Source organism: Egretta garzetta, unplaced genomic scaffold (genome assembly GCF_000687185.1).
Source record: "Egretta garzetta isolate BGI_Z169 unplaced genomic scaffold, ASM68718v1 scaffold40, whole genome shotgun sequence".
In the NCBI taxonomy this organism is placed as follows: Eukaryota; Metazoa; Chordata; class Aves; order Pelecaniformes; family Ardeidae; genus Egretta; species Egretta garzetta.
In genome coordinates this window covers 1,715,588-1,742,778 of record NW_009258484.1, presented here as the reverse complement: position 1 = coordinate 1,742,778, position 27,191 = coordinate 1,715,588, and the positions used below count along the sequence as shown (strand labels likewise).

At 38.3% G+C, this 27,191-nt stretch overlaps 1 protein-coding gene across 1 annotated transcript; it reads right to left on the bottom strand.

Annotated features, from left to right (window-relative positions):
• Positions 1-599: 599 nt before the first annotated feature.
• Positions 600-23,839, bottom strand: LOC104131338 (coiled-coil domain-containing protein 169-like). The gene is made up of 7 exons (XM_035900530.1): positions 23,761-23,839; positions 23,200-23,310; positions 23,067-23,107; positions 9,118-9,216; positions 8,859-8,912; positions 4,977-5,053; positions 600-1,478 (listed from the first exon to the last, which is right to left on the bottom strand). Exons 1-7 carry the CDS (start codon positions 23,837-23,839, stop codon positions 1,376-1,378), a joined length of 564 nt encoding a protein of 187 aa, XP_035756423.1. The 3' UTR covers positions 600-1,375.
• Between the last annotated feature and the right edge of the window lie 3,352 nt (positions 23,840-27,191).

Below are 27,191 nucleotides of genomic sequence, written 5' to 3'. Positions count from 1 at the left end.
ATCTTTTTGTATGTGTTTAATTACAGCCTGGCTTTCATGCTGCCAGTAATAAGGAACTATTAGTACTGCTCTTAAAGAGGCAAAAAGCTTTATTAGCCACTGCAAAGAGCTAGGGATGCTCTTAAAAATATTAAAGGGCAGACAATCAATCACATTTGCTCTGTGAAGAGCTTTTAAGATGTAACCCAGAGGCTTGAAGCTTCATTACCAAAACATTTTTCCTGTTGCCACTTAAAAAAATTCTGCTGAAGTTTAATGACTAAAATGTAGGTAATGAAACTGCAACAATAATTGCATGCTTAAGAATGAAAACACAAGGTAGTTCTGCTTTCATTGGAGAGATGACTTGAGAGACTGGCACTATTCTGGACCCTAAAAATACACGGATCAGTGCCACTGAAGAATACGTAAGAGATTTTTATGGAGCTCAGACTGTGGATACAAAGGTTCATCTGAGAGTTCTAATTCCAAATAGCAACATACCAATAATAGGAAACATAATGTGTATATAGTGTTTAAAATAAACAACCCTTCCACAAGAAAGGCTCTGAAGAATCTTTAATAAAAAACACTCAATTTTTCTTTCATTTCCCCCCATTACTACTGGCTAAAGCAGCTGGAAATGGTGCTGTGCTTCTAAACCACGCAAACAGAAAGTGGTGGTCAACACAGGATCTGTGGCAAGCCAGTTTTAAAAAAAGTTCTTATTTGGAGGTGTATTGTCTTCTCTGCTAGAGTAAGAAAGCTTATGGAATATAAAACAACTTTATACTGTAAAGGCACTCTATGGTGTGGTATCATGTAAGAAATCAGACTGGCCAGTAAACTATGCTGCCGGACTTTTTAAAAGCCAAATGAAAGGCACACTCAGCTGTACCGCCATCAGACCACTTAAAAGTCTCTCTTTGGCGCCTATACTGAACGGGGATGCCCTTGGATGGAATTTTATCTGAGATTTACTGTTTTGGGCAGTGAGATAATATTTCAGGTTACATCAATCTGCCTTTTTCTTCCTGTTGGTTGAGAGGTCAAAAGTGTTAGAAGCTTGTTTGTTTTCAATGGTTGCTGTGCAGTCAAAGAGTTCAAGGATCTACCTAGTGTATAAAGAAATGAAATGTTTTCCAAGGCTTCCAACTCCCTGACACCCAGAATCACTGATGAGAACCAGAATGGAAAGGGTGAGAGATCACCAGAACAAACTAGGAGAACAATTCTGTTAGGCAGAGGAACACCTACATTAAGGCTTCCAAGAAGACACGCCGATCTGGCTTTGGTATTATAATATGGCACCAATGCATTCATTTTCAATTTAGAAACTTTCAGTTAAATTAAATTTTTTGAAAAGTGATTGGAAGTTCTTGGCATTAATATTAAATCAGTGCTTTAGTTTTGGAAGCTGCTTCACTCCCACGGCCTTTTTAATTGATCCTTTTGGGGGATTAACCATCTTCGGGTTTCCTGGAACACTGTATCTCGCTCTGAAATAAAATGGCTGAAGTCAGTCATCAAGTGTAACATTCCCTGTAAGCTTTAACTGCTAGAAATCTGCATACTTTTTATATTTGCATAACTGATTACTATTGTCAATTAATAAACCCAAGAGAGGAAAAAACAAGTATATTTCTGGGTTCGCAGGCTAGCAGAGCATCTAATTATGTTGCATAAAATTAAATCCTCATCTCACGATTCCTGACTACTTCCTGTTACCTAAATGATGGCATTTGAAGAACATGAACAGAATACTAAACATTTGCACAAAGACAATGATAACTGGCTAAGGAGACATTTTCATCAATCACATAATCCCCATTAGGAAATGGAAAAACACTTCATGTAGATGTCGTTACAATTCTCTGCAGGTATTCCACTCTGGAGACCCACGCTCTTGAGCCCATGATCTTACATGGGAAATGCTGCCAGCAGACTTCTGAAGTGGTACTCATCATGGATACATACACCACCTACATGAACCCTACTAGAGCTGTTTTCATCTTGATCTTCTGAGAGAAATCAGTGGGAACGCAAACAAATCTCCAGGGGGGAAATGGTGATTCCACAAACTGGAAGGCTCATTCTCACAATCAAGCAGCGTGCATCTCTACTCTCATGCAACGTACATTTGTTTCTCTCCCTGTCCATAACTACAGTGGACAGACAGCACTTTTTTAATGACAATATACAGGGTTTCAATGTCTTTCTCAAGTAATAGGCATTCTGAAGGGAAATATACAGAACATCGGATAATTAGATGCATGATGGTAGCCAGAGAAATATTTTGTTATGCAGTAGAAGCTGCGATGACATGATCTGTGCAAGTTTCAAATTTCTGGGCAAACAGCCAACAAAGTTGTCCCTAGGGCTTGCTAGTCTTCGTGAGATTGACACATCCTTTCTGCCAGCTCGTAGAAGCTGTCATGGTCTTGAAGGGACAGCTGCTCCCATAGAGATGTGGAGCTGTTTCCACTCAGAGCTTGGAAGATCAGAATCCAGGGCTCCAGTTTGCTCAATAATCAATTGATTATTCAAATTCAAATCAATTGATTACTCAAAAACGATTGATCTGTAGGTCACTGTAGAGCTGGACCAAGCACACAGCATTCTGTGTGGAATACTGCAGGTGTCAAAACCTCTTTCCACTCAAAGCCAGCTGGACTTAGAGACTTAGAAGCCAGGTAGCTGCAGCCAGTGCAGTGCGGAAACTGAGCTAATAAGCCCTGCCGTACACCTCAGTGTAACAGTGAGGGCTCAGAATGACATTAAATTGGCTGCTCAGATTGCATCATCTTGACGCATGAGTCATCAAGACATCCGTGTTTTTTCCCAGTTGTCAGCTAGCCTATCTTCTTGTCCTGTGAAACACCATAAAAAGGACCTCTACTGAACTTGGCTTCTATGTTTGGATGGCCAGGAAACTGAATGCATCAACAATTAGCATTCACAATTACTACTCAAAAATGTTTCAGTATTGCTTTAATATATAGGTTGGGGTTTCCATACTTGTACCTATAGCTAAAACAAACATTAAACATAGTTTCTTAGTATGGTTTGAAATCCAGTGAAGGCAGGCATTTTCTGAAGGGCCAACAGAAGTGAGATAAGAACTCTGGACAGAAAATTTTCAAATTATTCTCAAGAACACATTTATTTTCAATCATGCAGCTCTTCTCTTATTTGAATGAAATTATTTCTTTTTAATGTCAGCTTGAGTGAACAACCTTCAGGCTGTAAATCAAAACATAATTAAAAAGGAATAATGTAATGATGGCTGTGTTAACCTTGTGATGATCAAGGGGTGCTTACTTACATTCTAGTACTTGCTTAAAATGCAGACTATGCCAAATCCCCATTCTTATCTCCATGTTGCCAACTAAGACCAAAGTTTTACCTGGAAGTTCTAAGTCACTGGTTATAAAAGCCAATACTTTGCAAACTGTGTCCTTTGCTACTAAGGACAATTAAAAAGATAAACAATTCCCTTCAGGCATGTAAAGTACTTTTCAAAGTTAAAAAAATATCCTCTGAGGGAAAATGGATTGAAAGGGGTATGCTGTTACAGTATGCATCTTCTGAAATGAGCAATTGCGGGACACTATTTTCTTTTACACTTTCTTTTCTTTTGTTTGATATAAAGAAAATTACAAAAACACACTGTCATATAATTTCAGGGCAAGTAATGGTCCATTAAAGTAAAATACATACGAAAGAACCCCAACATAATCACAGATCAGTGCTAACCCTCAGGAAATCTTAGTATCTGGCTGATGTTATTTAACCTCCCTGCACAGACAGTGAATTCCCATAGTTTGAGCTTCCTGACCTTCTCCACATGAGCTATGTTAAACATCAGTGGGTCCTGAAGCAACACACAGGCTATACATGGGGTACCTCAGATCCATACAGTGCTTTTTCTGTATTGAGAAACTTCAGTTATAGACTTTAATTCATATTGTACTACATTAATTCATAGTTTACTAATATCATCTCCCGGAGCATGAAGATCCACTGTTCCAATTTATGAAATCCTGTGATTCTGTGCTTACATGGAATGAAAGGATAGAGCTGGTAAGCAAATATGTCTGCACAATTTCATGTTTATAATTTACTCGTTACATTTTCAGATGTTCCCAGTATGTATTGTGTATGCTCATTTTAATAATATAGGTAAGTGGGTTCATGGACGAGTATTTACTGTGAGATACTAAATACATAGAAACCATAATAGCTCAGGAAGTCTCCAAATATAAAGTATTTGGGAGAGTTCCAAAAGCAAATATTGTATGTGCCTGCTTACACCCTTTTGTAGGCATCTACTTATGGCCACTGGAGGCAGGGTACTGGGCCCAACACACTTTTGATGTGATTCCCTATACTCTTTGTACTTTATACTCTTAATGTTTTCAGCTCAGTTAAAAAAATAAATCTCCTCCAATTCCAAGCCTTCTCATAAGCACTACAATCAGAAAATAATTTTATTTCTATATAGCTCAGAGCAGGTGGGCTCTTTTCAAATTTAAATCTGTTAAACAATGAAGCCTTTATATGTTGTCAACTAAAATCACTCACATTATCATCCACAAAAAGCTTTACAATTTCTATTGGCTAGAAAGGACCAAGCAAAGCATTATTTAATTGAATTACACTTAATGGACTAAAGAGTATACTTGTTGCTCCCAACTCTGTAGTAATAGCTAAAAAAAAGACCCATTTTAAACACAGGTTGAAAGGGAAGAACATCAGAGGTATTGTAAGGTTTCAGAAAGGCCACTTAAATATACGTATTTTCAATATTGCAACATACTAAGTATTAAATAAAACTGATTGAAAAGCAGTAGCAAAAAGTATGTCAAGATTAATACTTTGTCAGTAGCATTATGCTCAGTGATATTTACCGTGAACAGAGAGTTGCAATATTCAAAACATAGTACTTAGCAAAAAATAATAAACCAGAAAACAGAGGGAGTATAAAGGAAATTTACCTCAGTATCTGGTTTTCTCCCTTGCCTGTCAGAGCATCTGGTTTTTGCCTTTCACCAATTTTAAGTGTAGCTGAGGTCTGCAATAGCCAAATTTTTACAAAACAAGTTAAATTCTAACCACAATCACAGATAAAGAACTAAACTTTTTCCAAACTAATTCTGACCCAATATGGAGTACTTTAAGCACATGTTATACTGGTGCCTTGTTGATTTGGGAAATACAACACATGTCAAAATCCCTTGCTGTGCAAAAATACCATTATTTATTAAGATGGACTATCAGCAAATATGTAATTTCAATCAGTATATTTTTGGTCACACTGCCTATAACTCCACATTTTCAATGAAGCAGCACTGTATTTCTAACATACTTCCCTGAATGGGAAACAAAACAAATTATAGTAACTTAGTTGTACTTTTGAATGATTAAACCATTAATTAAGACAAGGAACCACTTTAAAAAAATTAATACAGCATGGAAATCTTTGCATGCTCTGGAATTCTGCATTACTGGACATACTGAAAAAACCCCAAGTTGTTACCCTTGGTATTGCATTTAATAGAATCTGAGCAGAATTAAATCAGTTGCTTCTCCTGATCCATAGCTCACAGGGTTCCCTCCTCACCCAGCACTTGCTGGCTCATCCAGCTGCCTTTACTAAAACTACTTCTATACCATGGACAGAAAAACAGAAGTTCAGAAGGTTTAGGACTTGTCTGGCTGCTGTGCACACTTGGGTGTCTAGTGTAAGAGAACAGAATTTTCTCTGCCCCTTTAAAGACAGATCCATCAGGACCATGTAACAAATACATTATAATCATGATATACGATGTATCGGCCACAGCAGGCCAGTGAAGACTTTTTGAAAGCCTACAGCAGTATTTTTGGGCTACCTAAACAAGGCTCAAGGTTTGGATTATTACATTACATTACATATTACAACATTATATTTTTTAGCATGTGTGAAAACATCTTGCACTTGTGAGAAAAAATTCTGGCACTGAAAAGCAGCCTGTCTCACTGCTGATAAGACAATGGTTTCTACTGTGCTTCCATGTATACAACGCACCAGGCAAGTATTCCTGACCCAGTCATAGCAAAGCCAGCTATAACTAAAACAGAGTCTTTTCAGAGTGCAAGCATAAAAATGGAGTAGGGTCTGCACAGATTTACTTCCTTGAAGGCAAGAAAGTTTTTGCACTGAAGGAACTCTAGTATTAAAAATGATGTCTAGTATACTTTATCATCTTTCTGAGCAGATGTGATTCTGTGACACATGAGGCAAGACCTATGATACGATTGCATTCACTGTTTTTTTGATTTATATGAACGCAGCGTTCCAGTATATAGGATTATTATCCGTAGCACTGGTTTTGCTGGTACAGTTTACTCCAGGCCTATCCCAACTAAAATGAGCCGTTGCTGCACAACCAGCTTTCCATAATTGTGGGCTTTTTCTGCAAAGAAATCCCAATCACAAATCAGACTCTACTACGCTAGTAAAAGTTTGTGGTAAGAATCTGGCCTGAAAGAACATCCCTTTTAAAGATCTGCTATTGTTCTTCTTTGCCTGCTTCTCAAACCAATTTCTGAACACCACCAGAAAGTGCCTTGAGATTTGTGGAGTCCAAATCCCAAACCAACATTTTTTCACACTGAAAACAAAGCAAAAAAAGCAAACAAGAATACACCATAAACCATCGGTGCCTCTAGCATGAGTTCTCCAGTTTGTGAAATCTTTAATTTATTTTAAAACTATCATTTTAAATTGACTATATATTTATGGATCCAGACAAGGCAAACAACAAAAGCACTCAGAAGATACATTATTTTGTAAAAAAGCAAAAAGCACTCGATAATAAAAAAGGTAAATAAAGGAAATGGCTGCTCAGAAGCATCTCTCTCTTCTGCTTTTGCCACAGGCTTCAAGAGGGATGCAAAACAAAGTAGAAAAACCCTCCAAACATCTGGGATTCTTTAACACCTACCAGTAAAAACCTCCATTCCATTATTTTTTTTTTTACTGTGAGCTATAGAAAAGCACAAACATAATGAGGAAAAAAGGCCTAAAAAATTACATCCATTCTCTGTAATTAAAAGAGTGTCTCTGGAATATATTGTTGTCACAGGATAACAATATCCTGTAGTATATTTACTTTAGACTCTATGAAAAATGCTAGTCTATGGGTAAATCCTTCTAACTCAACTGCTGCCAACATTACTGTGCAGGCAGTGAAATTATAATAAATTTGAAAGAGTCTGGACTGAATATAAGTTTACTTCTGCCTCTATTATTAAAATAAACTGTTCAAAGGGAGGGCATATATAGGTAGATTTTAAAAGAATGTAAACGCAACAGTCAAATCAAAGTCATAGCAGCAGAGGACCTGAAGGGGCCAGATGAGCCACTGACTTTTGCACTCAGCAGTCACCCATGATAAGGTTGACTGCCATGTTCAGATCAGCAGTGTAAAAGGTAGATGTCTAATCTAAACTACTCACCTAGGCTCTGCCTATAGCTCAGGAAGAGAGACAGGTCCCTGGGAAATTCATTTCATCTTGATCTAAAACAGATGTGATGGTTTGCACCTTTAATATGCTTCTCTCTCCACAGATTACAGAGGATCCCCCTACAACTTCTTTAGATTGGCTGTTTAACATTCAGAGAACTAAAGATAGGGAGATTAATCTGAAGATTATTATTTTGCTGTCATGATTCTGAAATCATAGGGGCAAAAAACTGATTACTGAAAATATAATGCACTACCTACCTTAAGTGTTGGTGGCAAAATCCTAGTCCCAAATGCCCCATTTAAGCAACATGCCAGTGCATATACCTCACTTCAAATAATGTTTTATGCATATTAAAGTGCCTTTCTAGGCAGCTGAACATGGGCACTCCTCTTGCTAGCATGTTCAGACACAAAACTGTCTTTTATTTCCTACCTTCCTGCTCCAGCAGTTCCCAGTTTCACTGTTAATGCAAAGATATTAACAGTTATCCCAGGCATTTCCTGGGCTCTTTCTTGGTTTCATGCTGGAAAGTTAGTTTAAGCAATTCTTTCAGATTTCCCAAAGCAGCAATGAACCACATAAAAGAATCAGTTGCCCACTGTGCAAGCACATGGAAACACTGCTAATTACAGCCTTTCACCCCAGTTAGCTATGACAGGGATTCAGTGACAGTCATTCCTGAGTATCACACTAAGCTATTACCTTCACATTATTCAGGAATTACGAGCTCTTTCAGCATAAGAAATACTAGAAATCTTTACAGGTTCCTTTACAGGTACCTCCAGTTTGTAGTACCAACTTTTATGTATTACATAATTTGCAGCAATAAAACTTAACCTCTGATTTCACAAAAACAAGGTATCTTATCCCTTATCTTATAAATTTAATTGAAATATGTGCTGTATTGGCATTCTGAGCTGGCTGGCTAGTCTGTCTTTAAAAGAAAAAAGGAAATATGAAAAAGAGGAATTGCTACTTAAGGTGGGTGTCACTACTGCTCGTAATTTGGTTCTGTACTTTTCAACTGAAACATTAAACTAGCATAGCAGTCTTGTGACTAATGGATGGGCAAGCGAGTATCAGAAAATTGCTTCAGCTTTCTCAGTTAAAGGCACTTTGACTGTCCTTGGGAACAATGAAACTCCAATTGATACAAAAGCAAAAAACAAAATTTAAAAATAAATAAGCTGTAGCAATCTTTCAATTTCTAGCTCTTAAAATTTTTAATAAGCAGCTTTTGTAATGGATTTGGTAGATGAATGAAGTAATAAAAAACTTTGACCTAATGGCATTAACAGATGCTGTTGCTATATTAAGAAAGCATAATGATTTTCAGAAGTTACTGAGTTGCACAGTTTTTTTCTTACCTGCAAGATCTCGGAGAGGTACATGCGCCGCTCATCATTAGCTTTGTGGTAAGCCTACATTTAAAATAAGGGATATAGGCTACCATTAAGAAAAAATATTTTTAAAGTCGAATCATACAGGAAGAAAGAAATATACAGAAGAGCTTTTTTCCAGTGACATATTTTGTGGAATTATTATACTGTGTGTTCCACACACATTGACTGCTTGTCAGACAAAATAATGGCTTTTATAGATTAGAGGCATACAGTGATTACAAACTTTTGCTTCTTGTTCCAGTCTAAGTTCATAGTCTTTTAGCTGATTCTGGAGACTTTTCTTCTCTTCTTCTAGTTGTTTAAGAACCTCCTTTAAGGCACCCTGTGGTTATAAATGAAACAATGTGTTACAAATATTTGCATTCTGTATAAAGATACCATCACCATAGGCCTTATTCTTCAAGCTTTATGATGTTTGTCATTCTATTTGCTTCTTTTGCACTTTTTGTTTACACGGTTCTGGCTGGCACACTGCAGAGACAAAAGCAATTTAACCATATGCTACAATTATCAGTTACGCACTACACATTTTCACTGTTAAAATGATACAGATATGTTTTTCCATGCTGCTACTCCTCCACGGGCTAGCAAAGTCATCTTGTAATGACCAGCCAGAATTGCTCCTTACTTCTAACCAGTTCACTCTGATGGCTCCTTTTTAGTAGGAGGAAGACTTCAGATCTCACCTGCACATCCATTTTCAAACCACTTGCTGAGAGAGCTGCTGGACTGGCTGAAGAGGCACATGAGATCTCCAAGGTAACCTGTAACAACTTGGCCAGAAAGCAGTATTTTGTGGGGAGACTGTCTGTCTTAGGTGTGTAGCCATTTACCTTGTCTATAATTGGGATGAGCTGGAGTAACAGTGGTAGAGTCCATTTCTGGCTACTGGGACTGGCCAGTTCTTTGGCATTACTAACCATTACTAACACAGGAAACTGCTTCTCATAATCCCTTTCATAAATTGATCCATTCCATCCAGTAGAGACATGCTTATTGGGAGGCTCTAACATCAGATGGCTTTTTTAATTCCTTGCCTCAGATTATTCAAGGTCAGTTTACACCTGTTTGTTCTTGCATCAAAATTATCTTTAAGATAACTGCTCTTCTTCCTCCCTGGTGTTTGCCCCCAGCATGCACAGACAGAGAACAGGAACATCTTTTTTCAACATTCATTTTACTATGATAAATAAGCTGAGGTTTTAAAAATGGCCTCTCACACAGCAGGCTGTCCTTTCATCTAATCATTGCAGTAACCCCTTTGTACACCAGGCTGGAGCTCAACCTTCTTACGGTTGGAGAACAGAACTGTACTGGAGTATGCAGTACCCCAGAAGCCATCTCACTGCCTTGAACGATGTCCGTAATGCTTATAGATATGTATAGAGAAATTTTAGGATTGCATTTTCCTCTTTCACAGCTGCACAGTGATGGTTCACAGTCAACATGGGATCAGCTAGAACAGCCAGATTCTTCTCTGCAGCTATGTCCAGGTGATCAGCTCTCAATTCATAACAGAATTTGTTTACTATTTCCTAAATCCTTTGGTCTACAGTATTACATTTTAATCTCATTTTTAATAATCTAGTCTTCAGTCATTCTGTTTCTAAACAACATCTGGATCCCTATTATATTACATGATTGGTATCAGGAGACAGTTAGCATAATCCATTTCTTCTCTGTGTATCAAGGTCACGTGTTAAATGTTAAGATTAGTCCTAAACCTTGTCCTGGAAGAACTCTGCTTGTACTCTCCCAAGCAGCCTCCTTTACTAGTCACTGCTATCATCTTCCATTTTCCAGCTCTTTACTCCTTCGACAAATCTAATTTTCACTTTCTCCAAATTAATCACCCACCTCCTAAGTGACACAGTATCTTTATCAGAGGTCACAGTGAACAAGATTACTATATTTATTGTGACAACAAATCTGTTGTCTCATCACACAATGTCAACAAGTTTGCCTGCCATGAGCCACTTCTAATAAATCTGTATTTCAGTCTGGTTTTGCAACAATTATTCCTTTCTTTCCTTATCTTAAAACTAAAAAAAAATAATTTGCTTTTCTCCAGTGCATACAATGTCATCATCCACAGCTTTATTAAAACCACTTGCTATCAGATCAGTGATGTAGCAAGCCAGTTCTTTCAGAATCCTAAGGTACGGATTACCCATTTACCCATTTTCCCTCTATCTAAGCATATCCAGCTCCTTGAGTTTTTATCAGGATTTGGTTGGTGTCATTTCCTCTTCCAAGCACTCGCTGACATTAGCTATTTCTTCCTTTGTCCTGCATTTTATTGTTTCTGCCTTTACAGAAAACTTGAGCAATAAATACATATTTAATTTAAAACAAATGAATTCACGGTCACTTGATCTGATGGTTTTTATGACTGGCTTTTCTGCAATGTTCTTCCAGATTTTCAAAGTCTAAAACAGCATTCCGTCTTTTTTATCCAGTATTTTCTGATAAAATCCATTAGCTATCACACCCACTGAGACCTGTGCCTCATCATTATTACCAGCATTTAGTTTTCAGTCTTCACTTATAAGTATCACATATGATACAATTTTTGGAAGTAATCTAATAATATTACACCAAATTCACCCATTGAAATTTTATATTTATATCTATATTTGACTGTATAGGTGGGATTCAGTCTGAGGTGAGGATATCTACATTTGAGTGTCCATATGTGAAATAAGGTCCTACTAAGAGTCATGGACAATATAATCAATGATGCGTGAAGATTCATCCAGCTGAGCAGCTGAAGAGCTCAACTCAATTGCCATCTGAGATACCCTGGAGTGTCCAAGACATTCACATGTGGCAGGTTACGACAGAGGTTACAGGAGACACATGTCCTTCTGGAACAGCAGTGGGCTACTCTGCACTGAAACACCTGCAAGTCTCTTTGTTTACACAACTATTCCACCAAAGAGGCCTACTTAGATAAATCTAGATATAACTTTATACTCAGCTGACTGCATTAATTAGACCTGCACTGCCTGTAGTAGGAATGAAAAGATCTAGCCAAGCGGTAGACATCTACATATACAAAAGAAAATATTGGTGTCCTAATATTTAAATGAGTCATATTGTTTCAACATATTTTAATATTATTTCCCAATATTATTGTGATTAAAATGTTTTTCTATCCATCCTCAAGATGAATTAATCCAAACAGATTACGAAGAAAGAATAAACAGCTTTCATATAAAAGTGTCTCACATCTGCTACATAGCACATCTATCTCTGTTTTGATCTTTCCTGCCAATACTTGTTATCCCATCATGTTTTCATTATCAATGTTACTACATTTATTTCAGGCTAGTCAGGTTCTTCCATTTGTCTGCTTAGGCCCCCTGTGTAAACTAAGTATCTGTTTCAGAATTTTTGTTCCTTTTTATTTCTAACTCAAGCATCTCCCCAGTCAGAATTGCTGAATCCTTTCACTTTCTGTACTGACTACCCAAAAATTGCCTTAATAATCAGTTACGTCTTCTCATGACCTTAATGCTTTGCTATGCCTTTATTTACCAGTTTTTCCTGGTAAATGTGGAAAGGAAGATAATATGACTCTCTCCAAATATTCTCTCCTTCTTTTCTTGTAGGAGTTTTTCCCTATTTATCATGCAAACCTCAGATCCAGAAGGCCAGTATCCATGTGTGGTCTGTTTCTCAGAGAGTTTATGAATGTTTGCTAACAGTAAAAATATCCCAAACTTAATTTAAGCCTTAAGGGATCAATACTGGGTCCAGTCCTGTTTAACATTTTCACTAATGATCTGGGCAGAGTGTCCCCTCAGGAAGGTTACAGATGACCTCAAACCAGGAGGAGTGGCTGATATGCCAGAGGGTTATGCTGCCATCCAGAGGGGCCTCAAACGGGCCAACAGGAATCTCATGAAGTTGAAGAAGGAGAAGTCCAAAGTCCTGCACCTGGGGAGGAACTACCCCATGATATGCTGGAGGCTGCACAGCCAGAAAGCAGCATGGTAGAAGTCCTGGTGGCCACAAGGTTGAACATGAGCCAGCAATGTGCCCTTGTTGCAAAGAAGGCCAATGTTATCCTGAGTGGCATTAGGCAAGGCATTGCCAGCAGGTCGAGGGAAGTGATCCTTCCCCTCTGCTCATCACTGATGGGACCACACCTGGAGTGCTGTGTCCAGTTCTGGGCTCCCTAATATAAGAGAGACATGGACATACCGGAGAGAGTTCAGTAAAGGGCCATAAGGTTGATTAAGGGACTGGATGACCTCTCCTGTGAGGAAAGGCTGAGAGAACTGGGACCGTTAGCCTAGAGAAGGCTGAGGGGAGATCTTATTAATGTATATAATTACCTGCAGGGAGGGTGAAAAGAGGCTGGCAAAGATCCAGGCTCTTTTCAGAAATGCCCAGTGACAGGACATGAGGCAATGGGCATAATATGAAACAGCGGAGGTTCACCCTGAATATCAGGGAACAGTTTTTTACTGTGAGAGTGACTGAGCACTGGCACAGGTTGCCCAGAGAAGTTGTGGAGTCTCCTCCCTCCTTAGAGATATTAAAAAAACATCTAGACATGATCTTGGGCAACGGGCAGGTGGCCCTGCTTGAGCAAGGGGGTTGGACAAGACAATCTCCAGAGGTCCCTTCCATCCTTAACAGTTCTGTGACTCTGTGACTTTAATTTTATTGTTACAACTGTGCCTTCCTTTTCTTGGTCATACCAGTTCAGCTTCCATTTTTCTGGGCATCCATCCAGCCTAGCACAGTCTTCTTTGGTCCATTCCAGAGTGAACTTGAAAATGCCATTTGTCATTAAACAAAAGATTATGTCATTCTTTTAAGAGCATTTTCATCTCAGGTCCATAACTTATATCCTTGACTTTGGACATCATCAAGCTGTTCCACTTTTTGGATGTGTAAAGTGATAGTCTTACCAATGGTTTCTAACAGCTACCAAACATACACGTCTGCCTCTCACATCTGCCTGTTTGAAACCTCCAGTCTTCTCCTTTGTAGCATCTGCAGATCATTGCATCTTTTATTTTTTCTCATAATTTTCTGTACAACATGTTACTTATTCGTTTCCAAATTTTATTTTTCACAAGAAGGTTTCTGGCTGTTCCTGAGATTTCCCTCGGAATGATTTCCATTGAAGTCAAGATTTTGCAGGAGCATGGCAAAAGGCACAGTACTTCTAAAGCATGTTGCCAAGAGAGAATAACCCTCCCACTGTTCAAAAAAAAAAAAAAAAAAAAAAGAGATACAGAAGAGCTATATCTTTCAAGAATGTTTGGCACATGACTGCAGTGTTATTAACTTTAATCTGTTATAACAGACATACTGGAGACATGAAAAAAATGGGGGTTTTTTTGTTTTTTCCTAATTAAAGCAGAGTATCTTGGATGCAGATGAAATATCTTTGCCCTAATACAGTCAATACAGTCAACATTGGCTAATTCAAGGAGAAGAAGTAAGCTGCAGATTAAAGAGAAGATTTGGGTAAATTCCACTAGGGTCATGTGCTACTTCATTACAACATCAGTGTCTGTACAGAATTAAACAAGACAGATAGAGAAGGCCTCAGCATTGTCAAGCTATGAAACTGATTTTTTTTTTGCCTTCTTGACCTGACTGCACATTAAAAATTATAACCATGTGACATATTTTGTACAGCATATTTTGTACCACCTACAACATATTTTGTACCACCACAGTAAGCTTAAAAACAGTAAATACACAAGTTCATGCTGCTCTCCAGATTTGTTCTATGTAAATCCACAGCCCACTATTTATTTCCTCTCTAGATTGTCCATTAGTGTTATGTAAAACAGCAAGACGTGGTGTTGCAGCTGTCAGTCACAACAGAGCAATTTGGTATCTCCTCAGTGATAGTACTTGTCTAATTTCTTTCAGTTCTTTCACCTACAAAGTAAACTACTTTTAGATCTTTTTTTCATTTAACCTTTTCAGAAGTGCTGCCTATTTTTTGCTGCCAATGCAGCTGGTCCAGTGCAGATGCCTGGGCATTCACTCAGCTCCGGAGCAAGGATGATATCCAACCGCAAGCAAATGGAGCACTACACTGCTTCTGATGAGCAAGCAGACGGAAATAGGTTGATAATGTGACTAAAGTATACAGTTACCATCCCTAGAGTACCGGGGTGCCTCATCATTTGTAATGTACCTATGCTTACAATTCTCCTGTAAAATAAGGAAGTTATAAATTACTCCCAATTTACAGATTGGGAAGTGAAACCCAAAATCAAAAGGGAACTAAGTCTAAATTACACTTCAGGGAGAATTTAACATCCTAATGCTAATAAAGCAATCTATGCAACGTCTTACATTCTTCACATTTGGTTTTGCCCTACGACTCAGGTAGGGATCTGAGCTGTTGCTGTTGTGGTTGTCCATAAGCACAAGCTTAATCAAGCTGCTTAGTTTGCTGCTGAAAGCCTTCTACGGAATCTGAAAGCAAAACTTCCTGGTGGTCATCTCCCTAGTAGGGTACAACCTGAGAAGCATGCTCCACCCACATTACATGCGGAAGGAATCCTCTTCAGTGTAACAGCCTAAAAGTTAAACCACAAAGAAATCAGATGAGTTACATTTTAGTCCTCTGCCACCCTAAGAGCTTGAATTCTCATATCTCATATCCTGTGAGTACCCTTGCCATCATACTTAACTAGTACTGAGATAATTTTTGAAGCCAGGCTGTTAATCAGTCAGAAATGCAAAATTTACATGGATGGAGAGGAAACAAGTGAGAAAGGCTGCAACGTCATGACTACTTCTGGAAAGGACACAATTCTTGGGCGTTTCTTACCAACTTCCCATCGGTTTTCCGTCTCTACTACGCACTCTGTTCAAAATCCCAATCTAGCTGCCTTTCTCTCAGTTAATACCTAGGAAATTTAGGCAGCTAACTCAGCTTTCTGACCTCTATTCCTGTGTCCATGCACCTAACTGATGATGCAGAGCTCAGTATGGCAATACTGAAGTTCTTATGAGACTCTAGCGACACAGATGTTCCTACTCAATCAAAAGACCTCTCCAAGTCCCCAAACACTATGAAATGCAATTTCAAAAGGAGACACAAGAAAATTTTGAATGGTAAAACTTTGAGGAGGTTCTAGAGACCCACTTTAGCCAGGACTGGTTGTAAGTTACCTCCCACCCCTACTTTCAAGGCAGTAATTGAAGAACTAGCTGAGACTTTAAGTCTTTAACTGCTGCACAACAATACAAATCAAGAAGTGAGAAACACCAGCATATGAACCATGCCAAACCAGTAAGGGCTGGATTTGCCTTTCCTGAATTCTGTGGGAACTGAGCAGAAAGAAACCTCTCTGAAACAGGTTCAATTCTCAATGCTTATGGTTGTATGATCAGCTTAGTGCTTAATACAGTAAAACACCATAAAAGCTCACAGAAAACAGAGTTTAGAGCATACAGTAACACAGATTGTAGCAGAGTTCTTGGAGCAGAGAAAAGCCTCAATACAAAGCAAGGACTGGTGAGAGCTCAGGAGAACCAGAAGGAGCCTCCCAGGTATGCAGCACTCGCCCAGAAGGAGAAATTGGCAACAGAACTCCAGGATGAAACAGGAAGATAAATGCTGAAAAAGTTTTTTAGAAGTGGTTTAACTGAGTATTGAAATTTTTTTTAAGTTAGATTTATTACAGGTTCTCCTATTAAGCCTTGAATAGCTGGACAAAGTATTCCTGAAAAGGAGACATAAGCTGACTAAGGGATTCAATGTGAATTTAAGATCCTTAGTTTTCAGTAAGTCGTCCATGTCAAGCCACTCTGAGCAAGCTAGTAAGCTAAAAGACACACTGAGATTTTAAATGAATACTTTCTTTATGTAACAGAATTTTGCAGGGCTTAGCAAGATTCACTCTCAGAGTAATGATACATTAAGTCTTGTGTCCAGCAGTGACAGAAGCCCAGAGTTTCACAAAAGGAACACCAATTCTCCCATTGTTCTTTTTTTCACGCAGTTTCTTTTTCATTTGACTGAAGCTACATATTTGGCTTAACACTTGCCAGAAAATGAAATTATACAGAATGATACTGCAGCTGAATTTTAAGGCCACCCACATAAGTTGCTCTCATTCTGGATTTTTCCTTGCCCTGCTACCAGTGGCAACAGAGGTGACAGTTTCTGTCAATTATTTCACAACAGACAAGGTGAGAAATCCATGACATCATCAAGAGGCTCAAACTTGCTTTCATCCCAGCTCATGCAGACTATTGATCCTTATGGCAATTTGCTTCAGCTCTAATCCTCTTTAACTTTTCTCCATGAGTTAGAACAGAAGCAATACATCTGTCAGTCGTGTAGAGAAAAAATCAACACAAGAAGCCTTTGCAATCCACTCTACTTGACATTTTAAATCAAATGAAGTTTTGTTTAGAAAATAAACTCCCTTCCCTCCAACACTAGGCGCTGACATTCATCAGCTGATTTAGCTGAATCTTTTAACATATCATTTTAAACTCATCAAGAGCTAAATGCAATACTACATCTTTAGTTTTACTGTAAAGGAATTTGATTTTATGCTGATATCAATAAACTCACTAGTTATACATTAATGAAAAATGATACATAAAAATTATTTAGCATAGCATATTTCTACATACAAAAAGCACTCAATATATATATACACACAATCCTGTAAGGGCTTCAGTGCAGGTGGAGAAAGGCTCCCTGTATTTGTGTAAATGCCAAGTGCCCCCTCGTGGTTAGCATCATCTTTATATTTGAAACCAGACCGAGTTGAACTACGTGAACACAGTGTGCCCTGTTCACACCAGACACTGGCAATGCCCAGGATAAAGAAATCAGCCTGGAGGCTTGTTGGAAAGCTCAGGCTCCTTCATTGTAATAGGTGTGGGACACTGCTACCCTAAATCCTTATGTCCATGGTTTCCACAGCATTGCTCATAGAGGTTATCTGCTGACTTGGGAAGGAAGAAGTTAAAACAGAGACCTCCACTGCTGTGGTTCAGATTGACAAAACAAGTTATTGCTGACTCTGAAATACTTCACTTCGTATCTTTCCTGGTAGGCCTGAAAAAGGCTGGAGATTGCTTCCTTATACATTTTCTCTGGAAGATATCCCAAGGCCCCAGTCAGTTGCTAACAATGTCACTTGACTGCAAGAATTTTCCCTGATTGTTTTCTTTGAAATACAATGTGTATTCTGCCTCTGGGAATACCAAAAAGTGATTTGAGTAAAATAGTCTGATAGTTTGTGCAAGGCCACTGGAAGAAACAGCTAATGCCAACATGACAAGTAAAGGAAAAAATGCAAATCAAAAAGGTGTCTTGGAGGCATCCAAAATACTTGTCTGAGGTAAGATGAAAGGAGTAGGAAGGGGAAGTCTGTGAGAAGGCAGGATACAGCTCAGGGGAGTCAGACCAGACTATAGAACCTTCTCCAAAATACTTCCAAGTTTCACGAAAAGATAGATAGGATACCAGATTTCTTCTTCCCATAGAGCTACTGGTGACTTAATCCAGCAAGAACAACACGGTTCATTTAACAGTGACTTGCTAGGAGAATTGTCAACGTTTCCTGTGCCATTATAAAGTGCTGATGTTCTCTATAGGCAGTTACCAACACCTACTGAAATACAAAGTCTTTGTTGTGTGTGTTTTCATAAACCCAAGATTCCCCTCCTGTCATGTTGACAACACCTTCTCCAGTGTGACACTGCCACACGTTCTGCTTACAGTTTCAAACGCACAGCAAAACCCCAGAGGTGGTTGTGTGAGGGTCTCAGTTCTGTGGTCACTGTGCTCTCAGAAAGGCAGCTCTGCAAAGCAAGTATCTGGCCCTTAATGTCAGAATTTTCTCAGCTATGGTGCTGGACATTTCTGAAAATGGTGATTTATCACAGAAACCTTGGTTCCTTGGCTAATCTTAACTAGAGCGTTGCTAAGGCAATGCTATCAAGAGTGTGCTCTTCTGAACTGATTTTGCAGTATGCTTTTCAGTATTTGCATACTAAAGCCGCTATCTAGGGATTCTTTCTTGCAGAAATGGTAAGAGAGAAAGGAGTGATTTTCTTTCTGCTTATATGGGAAATTATGCTTAGCACAGAGCATCTATTTAACTAAATTTAATGAAAAAATGCGAACAAATGAATGCAGCATGTTTAAGAGGCAAGTAAAATTCACATCATGTTACACTTTAGAGAGAAGACATTCCATCTGTAATTATTTCTGAAGTACCGTATGACATTTGTATTATTCATTGGGACATAAAGGAAATTACTGACTGAACAGTTTTCACTGTTGGAACTCCCTTGCGCTTGTCACTATTTAGGTTATTTTTAATCTGCCCTTAGTACACAGAAATAATTTTCTAAACCCTGGCTGTAAAAATTTGTGTGTTCAAGGTACTGGTTCTGCATTTACTGTCACGTGACACCGACATGATTTTTTTGAAAGAAAAAAAAAGGATTCTCTCAAGTCAGTATAAGGACTTCAGAATGATAATTTTATATTTAAATGGTTTAGGGGTGTTTTTAACAGCAAGGAATCATTTATCAGTATAATTCTAAAGCAAAAATAGTGCAAGCCATATGCAACAATTATTGCAGTTTATCAACACAGAAAATCCTCTGTGCCTCCTTGTTCATCACTCCAGAATTTGCATTTCTATTCTTCTCCTTCATTCAGGTTTTTATAGCTTGCTGACTGCCAGGGTCCCTGATGACTAATCTTTTTTTATTTTCCCTGTAGTGCTTGATACTGAGAAAATATTTTATGCTACTGTCTCTAAATGGGATGAATTACTCTACGGACATGCTTTTCTCCTTCTATGGACTATGGTAGGACCTTAAATGACTAGCTGAGTGAGATAAATATCTTTACTATCTTTGAGATATCTCCTCTGTTAAGTACAGCTGAAATTGCATAGGAAGTTAAGGATTATTAGAGGTCCTTCTAGTAACTCTAACTGCATAATTCTAACTTCCTTGGGAACACAGGTTAAAAAGACTTGCAAATACTATTTAATTTTCTAAACATGTTGTTCAAAACAAAATCTACTGTCTACTGTTGCCGTATTCTACAAATTGTATCATCTTGCTGTAAGAATGACTTTGCTATCTTTCCTCAGAGCTTCATATGCAACTTCAAGTTGAAAGCTGAATATCATAGTGTACTTCTGATTTAACACACACGCACACATGATTTTATATATACCCACTCTCAGCATTTTTACTTTGAGCAAATGTAGATTGATGACTGGCTGCAAAGCTCTTTGTTTTTCTACACCCACTCACCACATCTGCTCTTTATTCTCATCTGTGGAGAAGCTAAATATTCCTCCCTACTCCCCTGAACAACTCTCAGAAACATAAAAAGGATTTGGATAAACCTATATGCTTAAACACCACAAAATGATCTGTGTGGGGTTTTTTACCAACATTTTATCTCCCAAAATTTAAGAGAAGAAAAAGCCGCTCTGCATTCTCCAGGAGTATCTGTAAATATACACTGACTCTTCTGATAGCTTCAATGAAAAAAACAAAAAACAGCAAAGCCCACAAAATAGATATATTTTCTTCCCCTCTTTCCATCTCCCGAAATCAAAACAAGGAAAAATGAAACATTTCACTAAATCCCTAAGCACTTCTTTTTTCCCCTCTGGCTAGCAAACAGAAGAATGTATTCACTCTAAGATGGAAGGCTGAAGGAAAGGTTTAAAACTGCAGAAGAAAAACCTGCCGCGTGGCACATGGGCTCCAGCCTTCCCTAGGTGTCACTGAGTAAGCCTAAGACTCTTCAAACTGTCTTCTAGACTCTTTCTAGCAGCACGAATCTTTCAGTTGTGCTGTCATTCTTTCCTTGTGGGAACAGTAATCAAACCTCTCAGAACCACAGCTCACAGGTGAGGAGGCAAGGCAGTATTTAGCAAGGATTAGAAATGTACTGGACTGGTGCAGCCCAGCTGCTAGTAAAGGAGATTATCTCACTGGTAATGACTCTTTGAGCACTTGGCAGGGTGTAATTGGATTTGTTAAGACAGTACTAGCAATTGGATGGAAATAAACATTTCTAATACTCTATGCACACATGGCCAGTCTGTGCTTTACAGGCTGACAGGGATAACATTGTCTGAAGCAGACTCTACTGTGAATTTTCTAGATCAATGTTCTGTCTTCAAGACTTTTCTTCAAATATAATCCCAGTTGTATTTTCAAATCAACTGTGTGAAACAGGAATGCGGGATGGGAAAGATTTTGTTCTCTTTTTAATTAACTGTTTAAAAAAAATAATCCTGCCAACCTAGAAAACACCATGGTCACTAGGACAGTACTAAAACTGGCAAGAATGTTTACTATCTGAAAGCCATGGATCAGATCAGAAAGAGCAGTTAATTATTCACACCCTGCTTACAACAGATAATAATTCCTACTAATAGGGCATGCAGCCTCCCCTAGGCTCAGCAAACTCCCATTAATCTTCAGAATCTGAAGCACAAAAAAGTAAGATGGAAACACTTCTGTAAGCATAAGCAACTGGAATAAAAATCGTCAGAGCGCTGTCATAATGTTCATCATTCCTTTTTTTTATCACGTCTTTATCTGCCTTCCTTATTTCTAAAAGTGAGTAAGAAACAGAAAAGGTCTCAAAATAAAAGATTTCAGCAAATGACAGACTAAGGAAAAAGCAGTCCTGAATTGAAAATTGTTTTCACTTCTTTTACTACTTTAGAAGACTAAATGGCCAAAATATTTGCATTTTTTTTCTTGCCATTTTCTCCTCAAGATCACAGAAAAATATTTTATGCTTTGTTGAAATACAGGTCATGAAATATGAGTGTATTAAAGAATAAAATCTTAAAAATGAAAACAGACACTTCCTTCGGTGTTACAAAAATGGTGTATTTACTGTACAATGAGGCATTTTCCTGTAACTGTATTATGCAAAATGTTACTGTAACCCTTCAGCTGTGTTATCACAGTTGATACAAAACTGGGAGTAGTGACTGATACACCAGTGGACTGTGTTGTCATTCAGAGGGGCCTCAATAGGCTAGAGAAATAGGCAGAGAGGAATCACATGAAGTTCAGTTCAACAGGGGGAAATGCAAAGTCCTGTCCCTGGGGAGAAATAACCCCAGGCACCAATATACGCTGGGGGCTGACTGGCTGGGAGGCGGCTTGGTGGAGAATGACCTTGGGGTCCTGGTGGGCAAGATGACCAGGAGCTAGCAATGCTCTCTTGCTGAAAAGGCGGCCAATGGCCGCTTGGGCTCTATTAGGAAGAACATTACCAGTAGGTTGAGGGAGGTGATCCATCCCTTCTCTTTAGCACTGGTGAGACATACCCAGAGTTCTAGGCCCAGTTCTGGGCTTCCCAGTACAAGAAAGATATGAATTTCCTGGACAAAGTCCATCACAGGCTACAAAGATGATTAAGGGACTGGAACATCACACAGATGAGGAGAGACTGAGAGTGCTGGCACGGTTCAGCCTGGAGAAGAGAAGGCCCAAGGGGATCTCAGCAGTGTGTACAAATTCGTGATGGGAGAGAATGAAGAAGAGGGAGCCAGGCTCTTCTCAGTGGTACCCACTGACAGGACGAGAGGCAACGGACACAAACAGGAACACAAAATTCCATCTGATGACAAGAAAGCACTCTTCTTACTATGAGAGTGGTCAAACACTGGAACACATTGCCCAGAGAAGCTGTGGAGCTTCCATATGCAGAGGTATTCAAACCCAAGTGGACATGATGCTGGGCAATGTGCTGTAGCTGGCCCTGCAGACTAAAAGTTCTCAAAGGGGGCCCTTCCAACCTAAACGATTCTGTGATTTTGTGAACAAGGTTTAACATTTTTCCATTTATTTATGTAACTAGTCCAGCTATTCCATCTCATACGCCTTACTGCAGGTCCAATCATAGAACTTCCACTCAGTCAAAAAATTCACTACATGATTCTTCCCAACATTCAGGTCTTACACACCTCCTCTTTAATAATTTTACTTATAAGCAACTGCACCTCTGAAACAACAAAACAGTAAAGCAGGACTGATTTTTTTTTTTGTTTCTAGGCCAGGCTGCTGCTGTTTTTTGTCATAAAGAAATAAAGATTATAGAAGTGCTTCAATTACACTGTGATTTTTTGTTAACCAATTAAATGCCATAGTACTCACCAGAGGCATTTGATCAAAGGTGCGAACAATGGACAATTTATCTACAAATAAGCAGAAAATTTGACCTATTGATATAATTTTAACATATAATCACTAATTCTATTGAAAAACAGTTACAAATACTCATTTCTACCTGCTGGATTGCCACGAATAAGCTCCATCTTCTCCCAAAGAATATGAATTTGCCTTTCCAGCTGTTTGTTCAGTTCTATTTGTGTCTCATATCTGGTTTTCCATTCATTACCTTAAAAAGAAATACAGGGTTATTCTGGTTCCCAGATTGTTTTGTGCAAGTTTGTTTTCAAGTAAAAGTTAGCATTTTTTCAAACTGTTCCCACTTTTTTCTGGAGACTGAGAAAGTCTCCACTTGGTAGCCCTCACAATGAGGATTTTTGCATACAAAAGAGCTTGAAAATATAAATCAAGGGAATTTTACACTGGGCTTGCTGTGGCCAGAATATTAACCAACTCTATGAATTCACGTTATTCATAGTTTCATTAATAATTAAAGCTAACATGCAGCATGTAGTATTCCTTAATTTCACATTTGCAACATCACACATATAATAGTCATGTTTGAAAAGGGAAAACTTAAATTTCTAAATAAAAATTGGTATCTCCATAGGGCGTACCCAAAAGAATTAATTTTCTGTTTCCTAACCAATTAGCAAGACTCTTGTTGCAATTCACTTACCTTCATCTTCAATACTTCTAAGTCTTTTTTCCAGTTCTGTTACTGTGCTTCTCAGTTCAAATATTGAGATTTCAAGCATTTGCCTGTGTATTTAGAAAAGTCAGTAAATTGGCTATTGCATTAATCTTATTATTTAAAAGAATAAATTGAATATATTTTCAGATTGAGCATCTACTAGTCTCCCCTATGTAATTACATCATCCTGCCCATGGGGTTTTTTTGTATTTTTCTCTACGGATACTACAGTTCCTTAAAAACAATAGAAGCATTTCTACTTTTTTAATAAAATTACTTCCATAAAAAATCAAGACCAACATTTCCTAAAATTTAATAACTGTCTAGCAGATCAATAGAATTAAACAAATGCAGAGAAGACACAGGCTTTAATTTTTCATCTGAAAGAAGATGCCCAGGGAATATTTTTTCAAACAAGGATATGCCTGAGAGATGTGCTATTTGAAATTCTGAATTAATTCTTCATTTTGACTCATCACTCAATGATTAATAGTTATTTTCTAAATTGTACCCATAACAAAACCAATCAAAGCATACCATGTATTACAACTATCAGAAAAGAAAGCCAGTGATTAAAGTAAGATGAGTGCTACAAAAAATACAGGAACCAAAGCCACCACTTTTTTCAGTACCTTAAACTTAATCTTGTGGGAAAATATATTTTTGCCCACTGATTACTTCTGTATACTGGTCAGGCAGCCAGACAACTGACAAGTGTCACGGAAACTGGACTCTTTCTGCCTTGGAAGGCCAGAAGCAGAAGCTAGCAGAGGACTTACTCTGGTGAGAGCACAACCCACTTGCATGCATCATACAATGTGCAGAATGACTCTCATCTTTTTAAGTGGCAAGATGGTAGTTTAGTGGTCTACAATGAATCGTATGATCTCAAGCCTGCCACAAGGAAATTACTGCTAACTAAATTATTGACCATATTCATGCCAACAGCCTGGTTATTTTTGGAGATGTCCATGGAGAAATGCTCCTGCCTGTGAGATCCCAGGAAGTCAGCCCACACCAGCATAGCTGCAAGAAAAACACACTGCAACACAAGAGCAGTTTGCGGTTTTGTCCTTTAAAGTTAAGCTTGGAAGGCCAAGATTTCAAAAAAACAACCAATGGTTCTTGGGTGCCTCCAATTTTCAGTGCCCAAATTGAGATATTTCAAAAGATCTGAGAACACAACTGCCAATACGGCCCTTTGGAAAACACTTTACATTACATTACATTGATGACAGACATCTTTCAAATCTTAGCCTAGTTCATTAAAACATTGAAGAGAGAAAATCATTGTGCTGTCCTATCTTTTAGCATTTTTTTTTAAAGGGGGGCTCCCATGTCAGCATGGATCTTCTCTTTCTGAACATGTTCATAATGAGAAATGCTCTTCACAAAATAGTCAATTAGCCTATGAGAAATAAAATCTCTGACGATAGAGCTGATCACTAAGAAATAGTATCAGCTGTTGCACTCCTCATGCTCACAATCAGTGAGTGACATTTATTTTCCATAGCTTGGATCAGATTAAACCTGAAACCTGCAGAAGCAGAAGCAAACCAACCAGTCTTAAGAAACAGAAGAGAGATGCCTGGAATGGGGAGGGCTGAAGAGCTGAAATAGCAAAGTTTTCTTTACATTAAGAAGAGTAATTTAAGGTCATTCAAGTAAGTTTTCAGTGCAAGAAACACACTGTAGCACAATAAGACAGATATCTCGAATGGCAGGGGAGAGCTGGGTCTTCCAGTCCCTCCTTGCTCCGTTGCTCTTTTTGTCCCTACCAATGTTTAATTCGATAGCAGGGACATCGTCAAAGAAATAATGAAAGTACCAGTAACTTGCTGGAGACAGAAAGGGTGTGGTGGAAGCCCCAACAAAAAAGATAGACTCAAAACATGAGTCAAAAAGCTTAGATGCAGGAAAACCAAAGGAAATCTGATTGCTGCTGCCTATTTGCTCTCACTCCCAATGAAAGAGGCTAGGAAGAAGAAAAAAAAAATTTTACTACATAGCTGGTATGATTCCAGTACAAATAGATAAGGTTTCTGTAAAGCAGATTTCTATCAACCTCTCTGTGCTTGGGAAAGAGGAAATTATGATGACAGTGAGTGTTAAAATGGGATTTTTGGAAGGAACTAACACTGTAAATCAGCCACAGACAAAGCTATAACTAGAGCTGAGCTGTATCAAAATGAAAACGCTTTCCTTTTCAAACAAATCCTAACTAGGTGCTTACATGGGTGCAGAGGGATAACACAGGAAGAATGAGTTCTTTAAGTCTAGTGTTTTCAGTTTTTAATTTCTGTTAGCATTCCAAGACTATAGACAACATGTCTTACATTAGATTTTATTATTCTTTCTGCACCATTAGCAAAACTGCCAGCCAATTTCCAATTATATTTTGTCCTGATGAAAATGTGTACAGAAATGATAAATTGTCAGGTGTCAGACTGTAATTGCTACACTGACATAAAGTCTTATTTTCATTTGGCAATTTAAACCAGTTTTTTAAAAAATCTATTTATAATCAAACATTTAATACTCCAGTAGCACCCAGAAAGTAGCCAGAGTGGAACCTCTCTATTTTAGTCACTGTACATGCAGTAAATTAGTCCCTGCACTGACAGAGAAGGGATGTAGAAATAAATCACTTTGACCAGCTTGGTAATTATTTCAGCTTTTTAATGTATCAGAGTATTTTGCATTTCTGGAGTTATTTCTAATTGTGATAGGACGTGACGGTCGTGCCATGTATCTGTTACTGTGAATTTAATGCAGCTGTGTAAGGCAGCCTGCCCAAACAGAGACTTGGTCTGTACTTAGAGGGATTGTGGTGTGACTTCACCTGCAACCTCACATGTGTTAAACATAATTAGACATATTCAAGGCCTATGAATCTTTCCCATGTCAATGGACAATTTACAGTCATCACAGGAGAAAGCCCATAAATCCTGGAAGCTCACATTTAAGTCATCAGGGGAACTTAACTACATCTTTGCATACTAAGCATAACATGAAAGCTCTTGTGAAGAGAAGGAGAAAAAAGTGCAGTTCAAATAAGAAGGCTGCGACTGAAATGACAAAAGAAAAAAAATGCTGAGTTTCTTTTTAAGACAGTTCACAGGTGTTATTTCACTTGGAAGTGACAGCCACTTAGGATGAAAGCCATTTTCCTGCACGTTTTGCTATCTGGATCTGGATATCTGGTACACGTATCAGGCAAAAGACTGCCTGAAGCCATTTTCTATAGTGGAGAGAAAAATCAGTGAAACATTACAGAGGCAGCTCAAGGCAAATCATCGGTTCTGGGGCACCAGCTCTAAAACATGGCAGGCCTTTACTGGTTCCTGGAGAAGGCAAAATCTATAGATGCTTTCTATGAATGAAGCAGAAACAATACTGCACAGTGCAAAAGGCAC

Coding starts and splice junctions, on each gene's coding strand:
- LOC104131338 (XM_035900530.1), bottom strand. CDS start 23,839: ATGCTTGAAATCTCAATATTTGAACTGAGAAGCACAGTAACAGAACTG. Junction 8,913..9,117: donor GACTGGAACAAGAAGCAAAA/GTTTGTAATCAC, acceptor TTTTAAATGTAG/GCTTACCACAAAGCTAATGA. Junction 1,479..4,976: donor GGAGAAAACCAGATACTGAG/GTAAATTTCCTT, acceptor ATTTTATTTCAG/AGCGAGATACAGTGTTCCAG.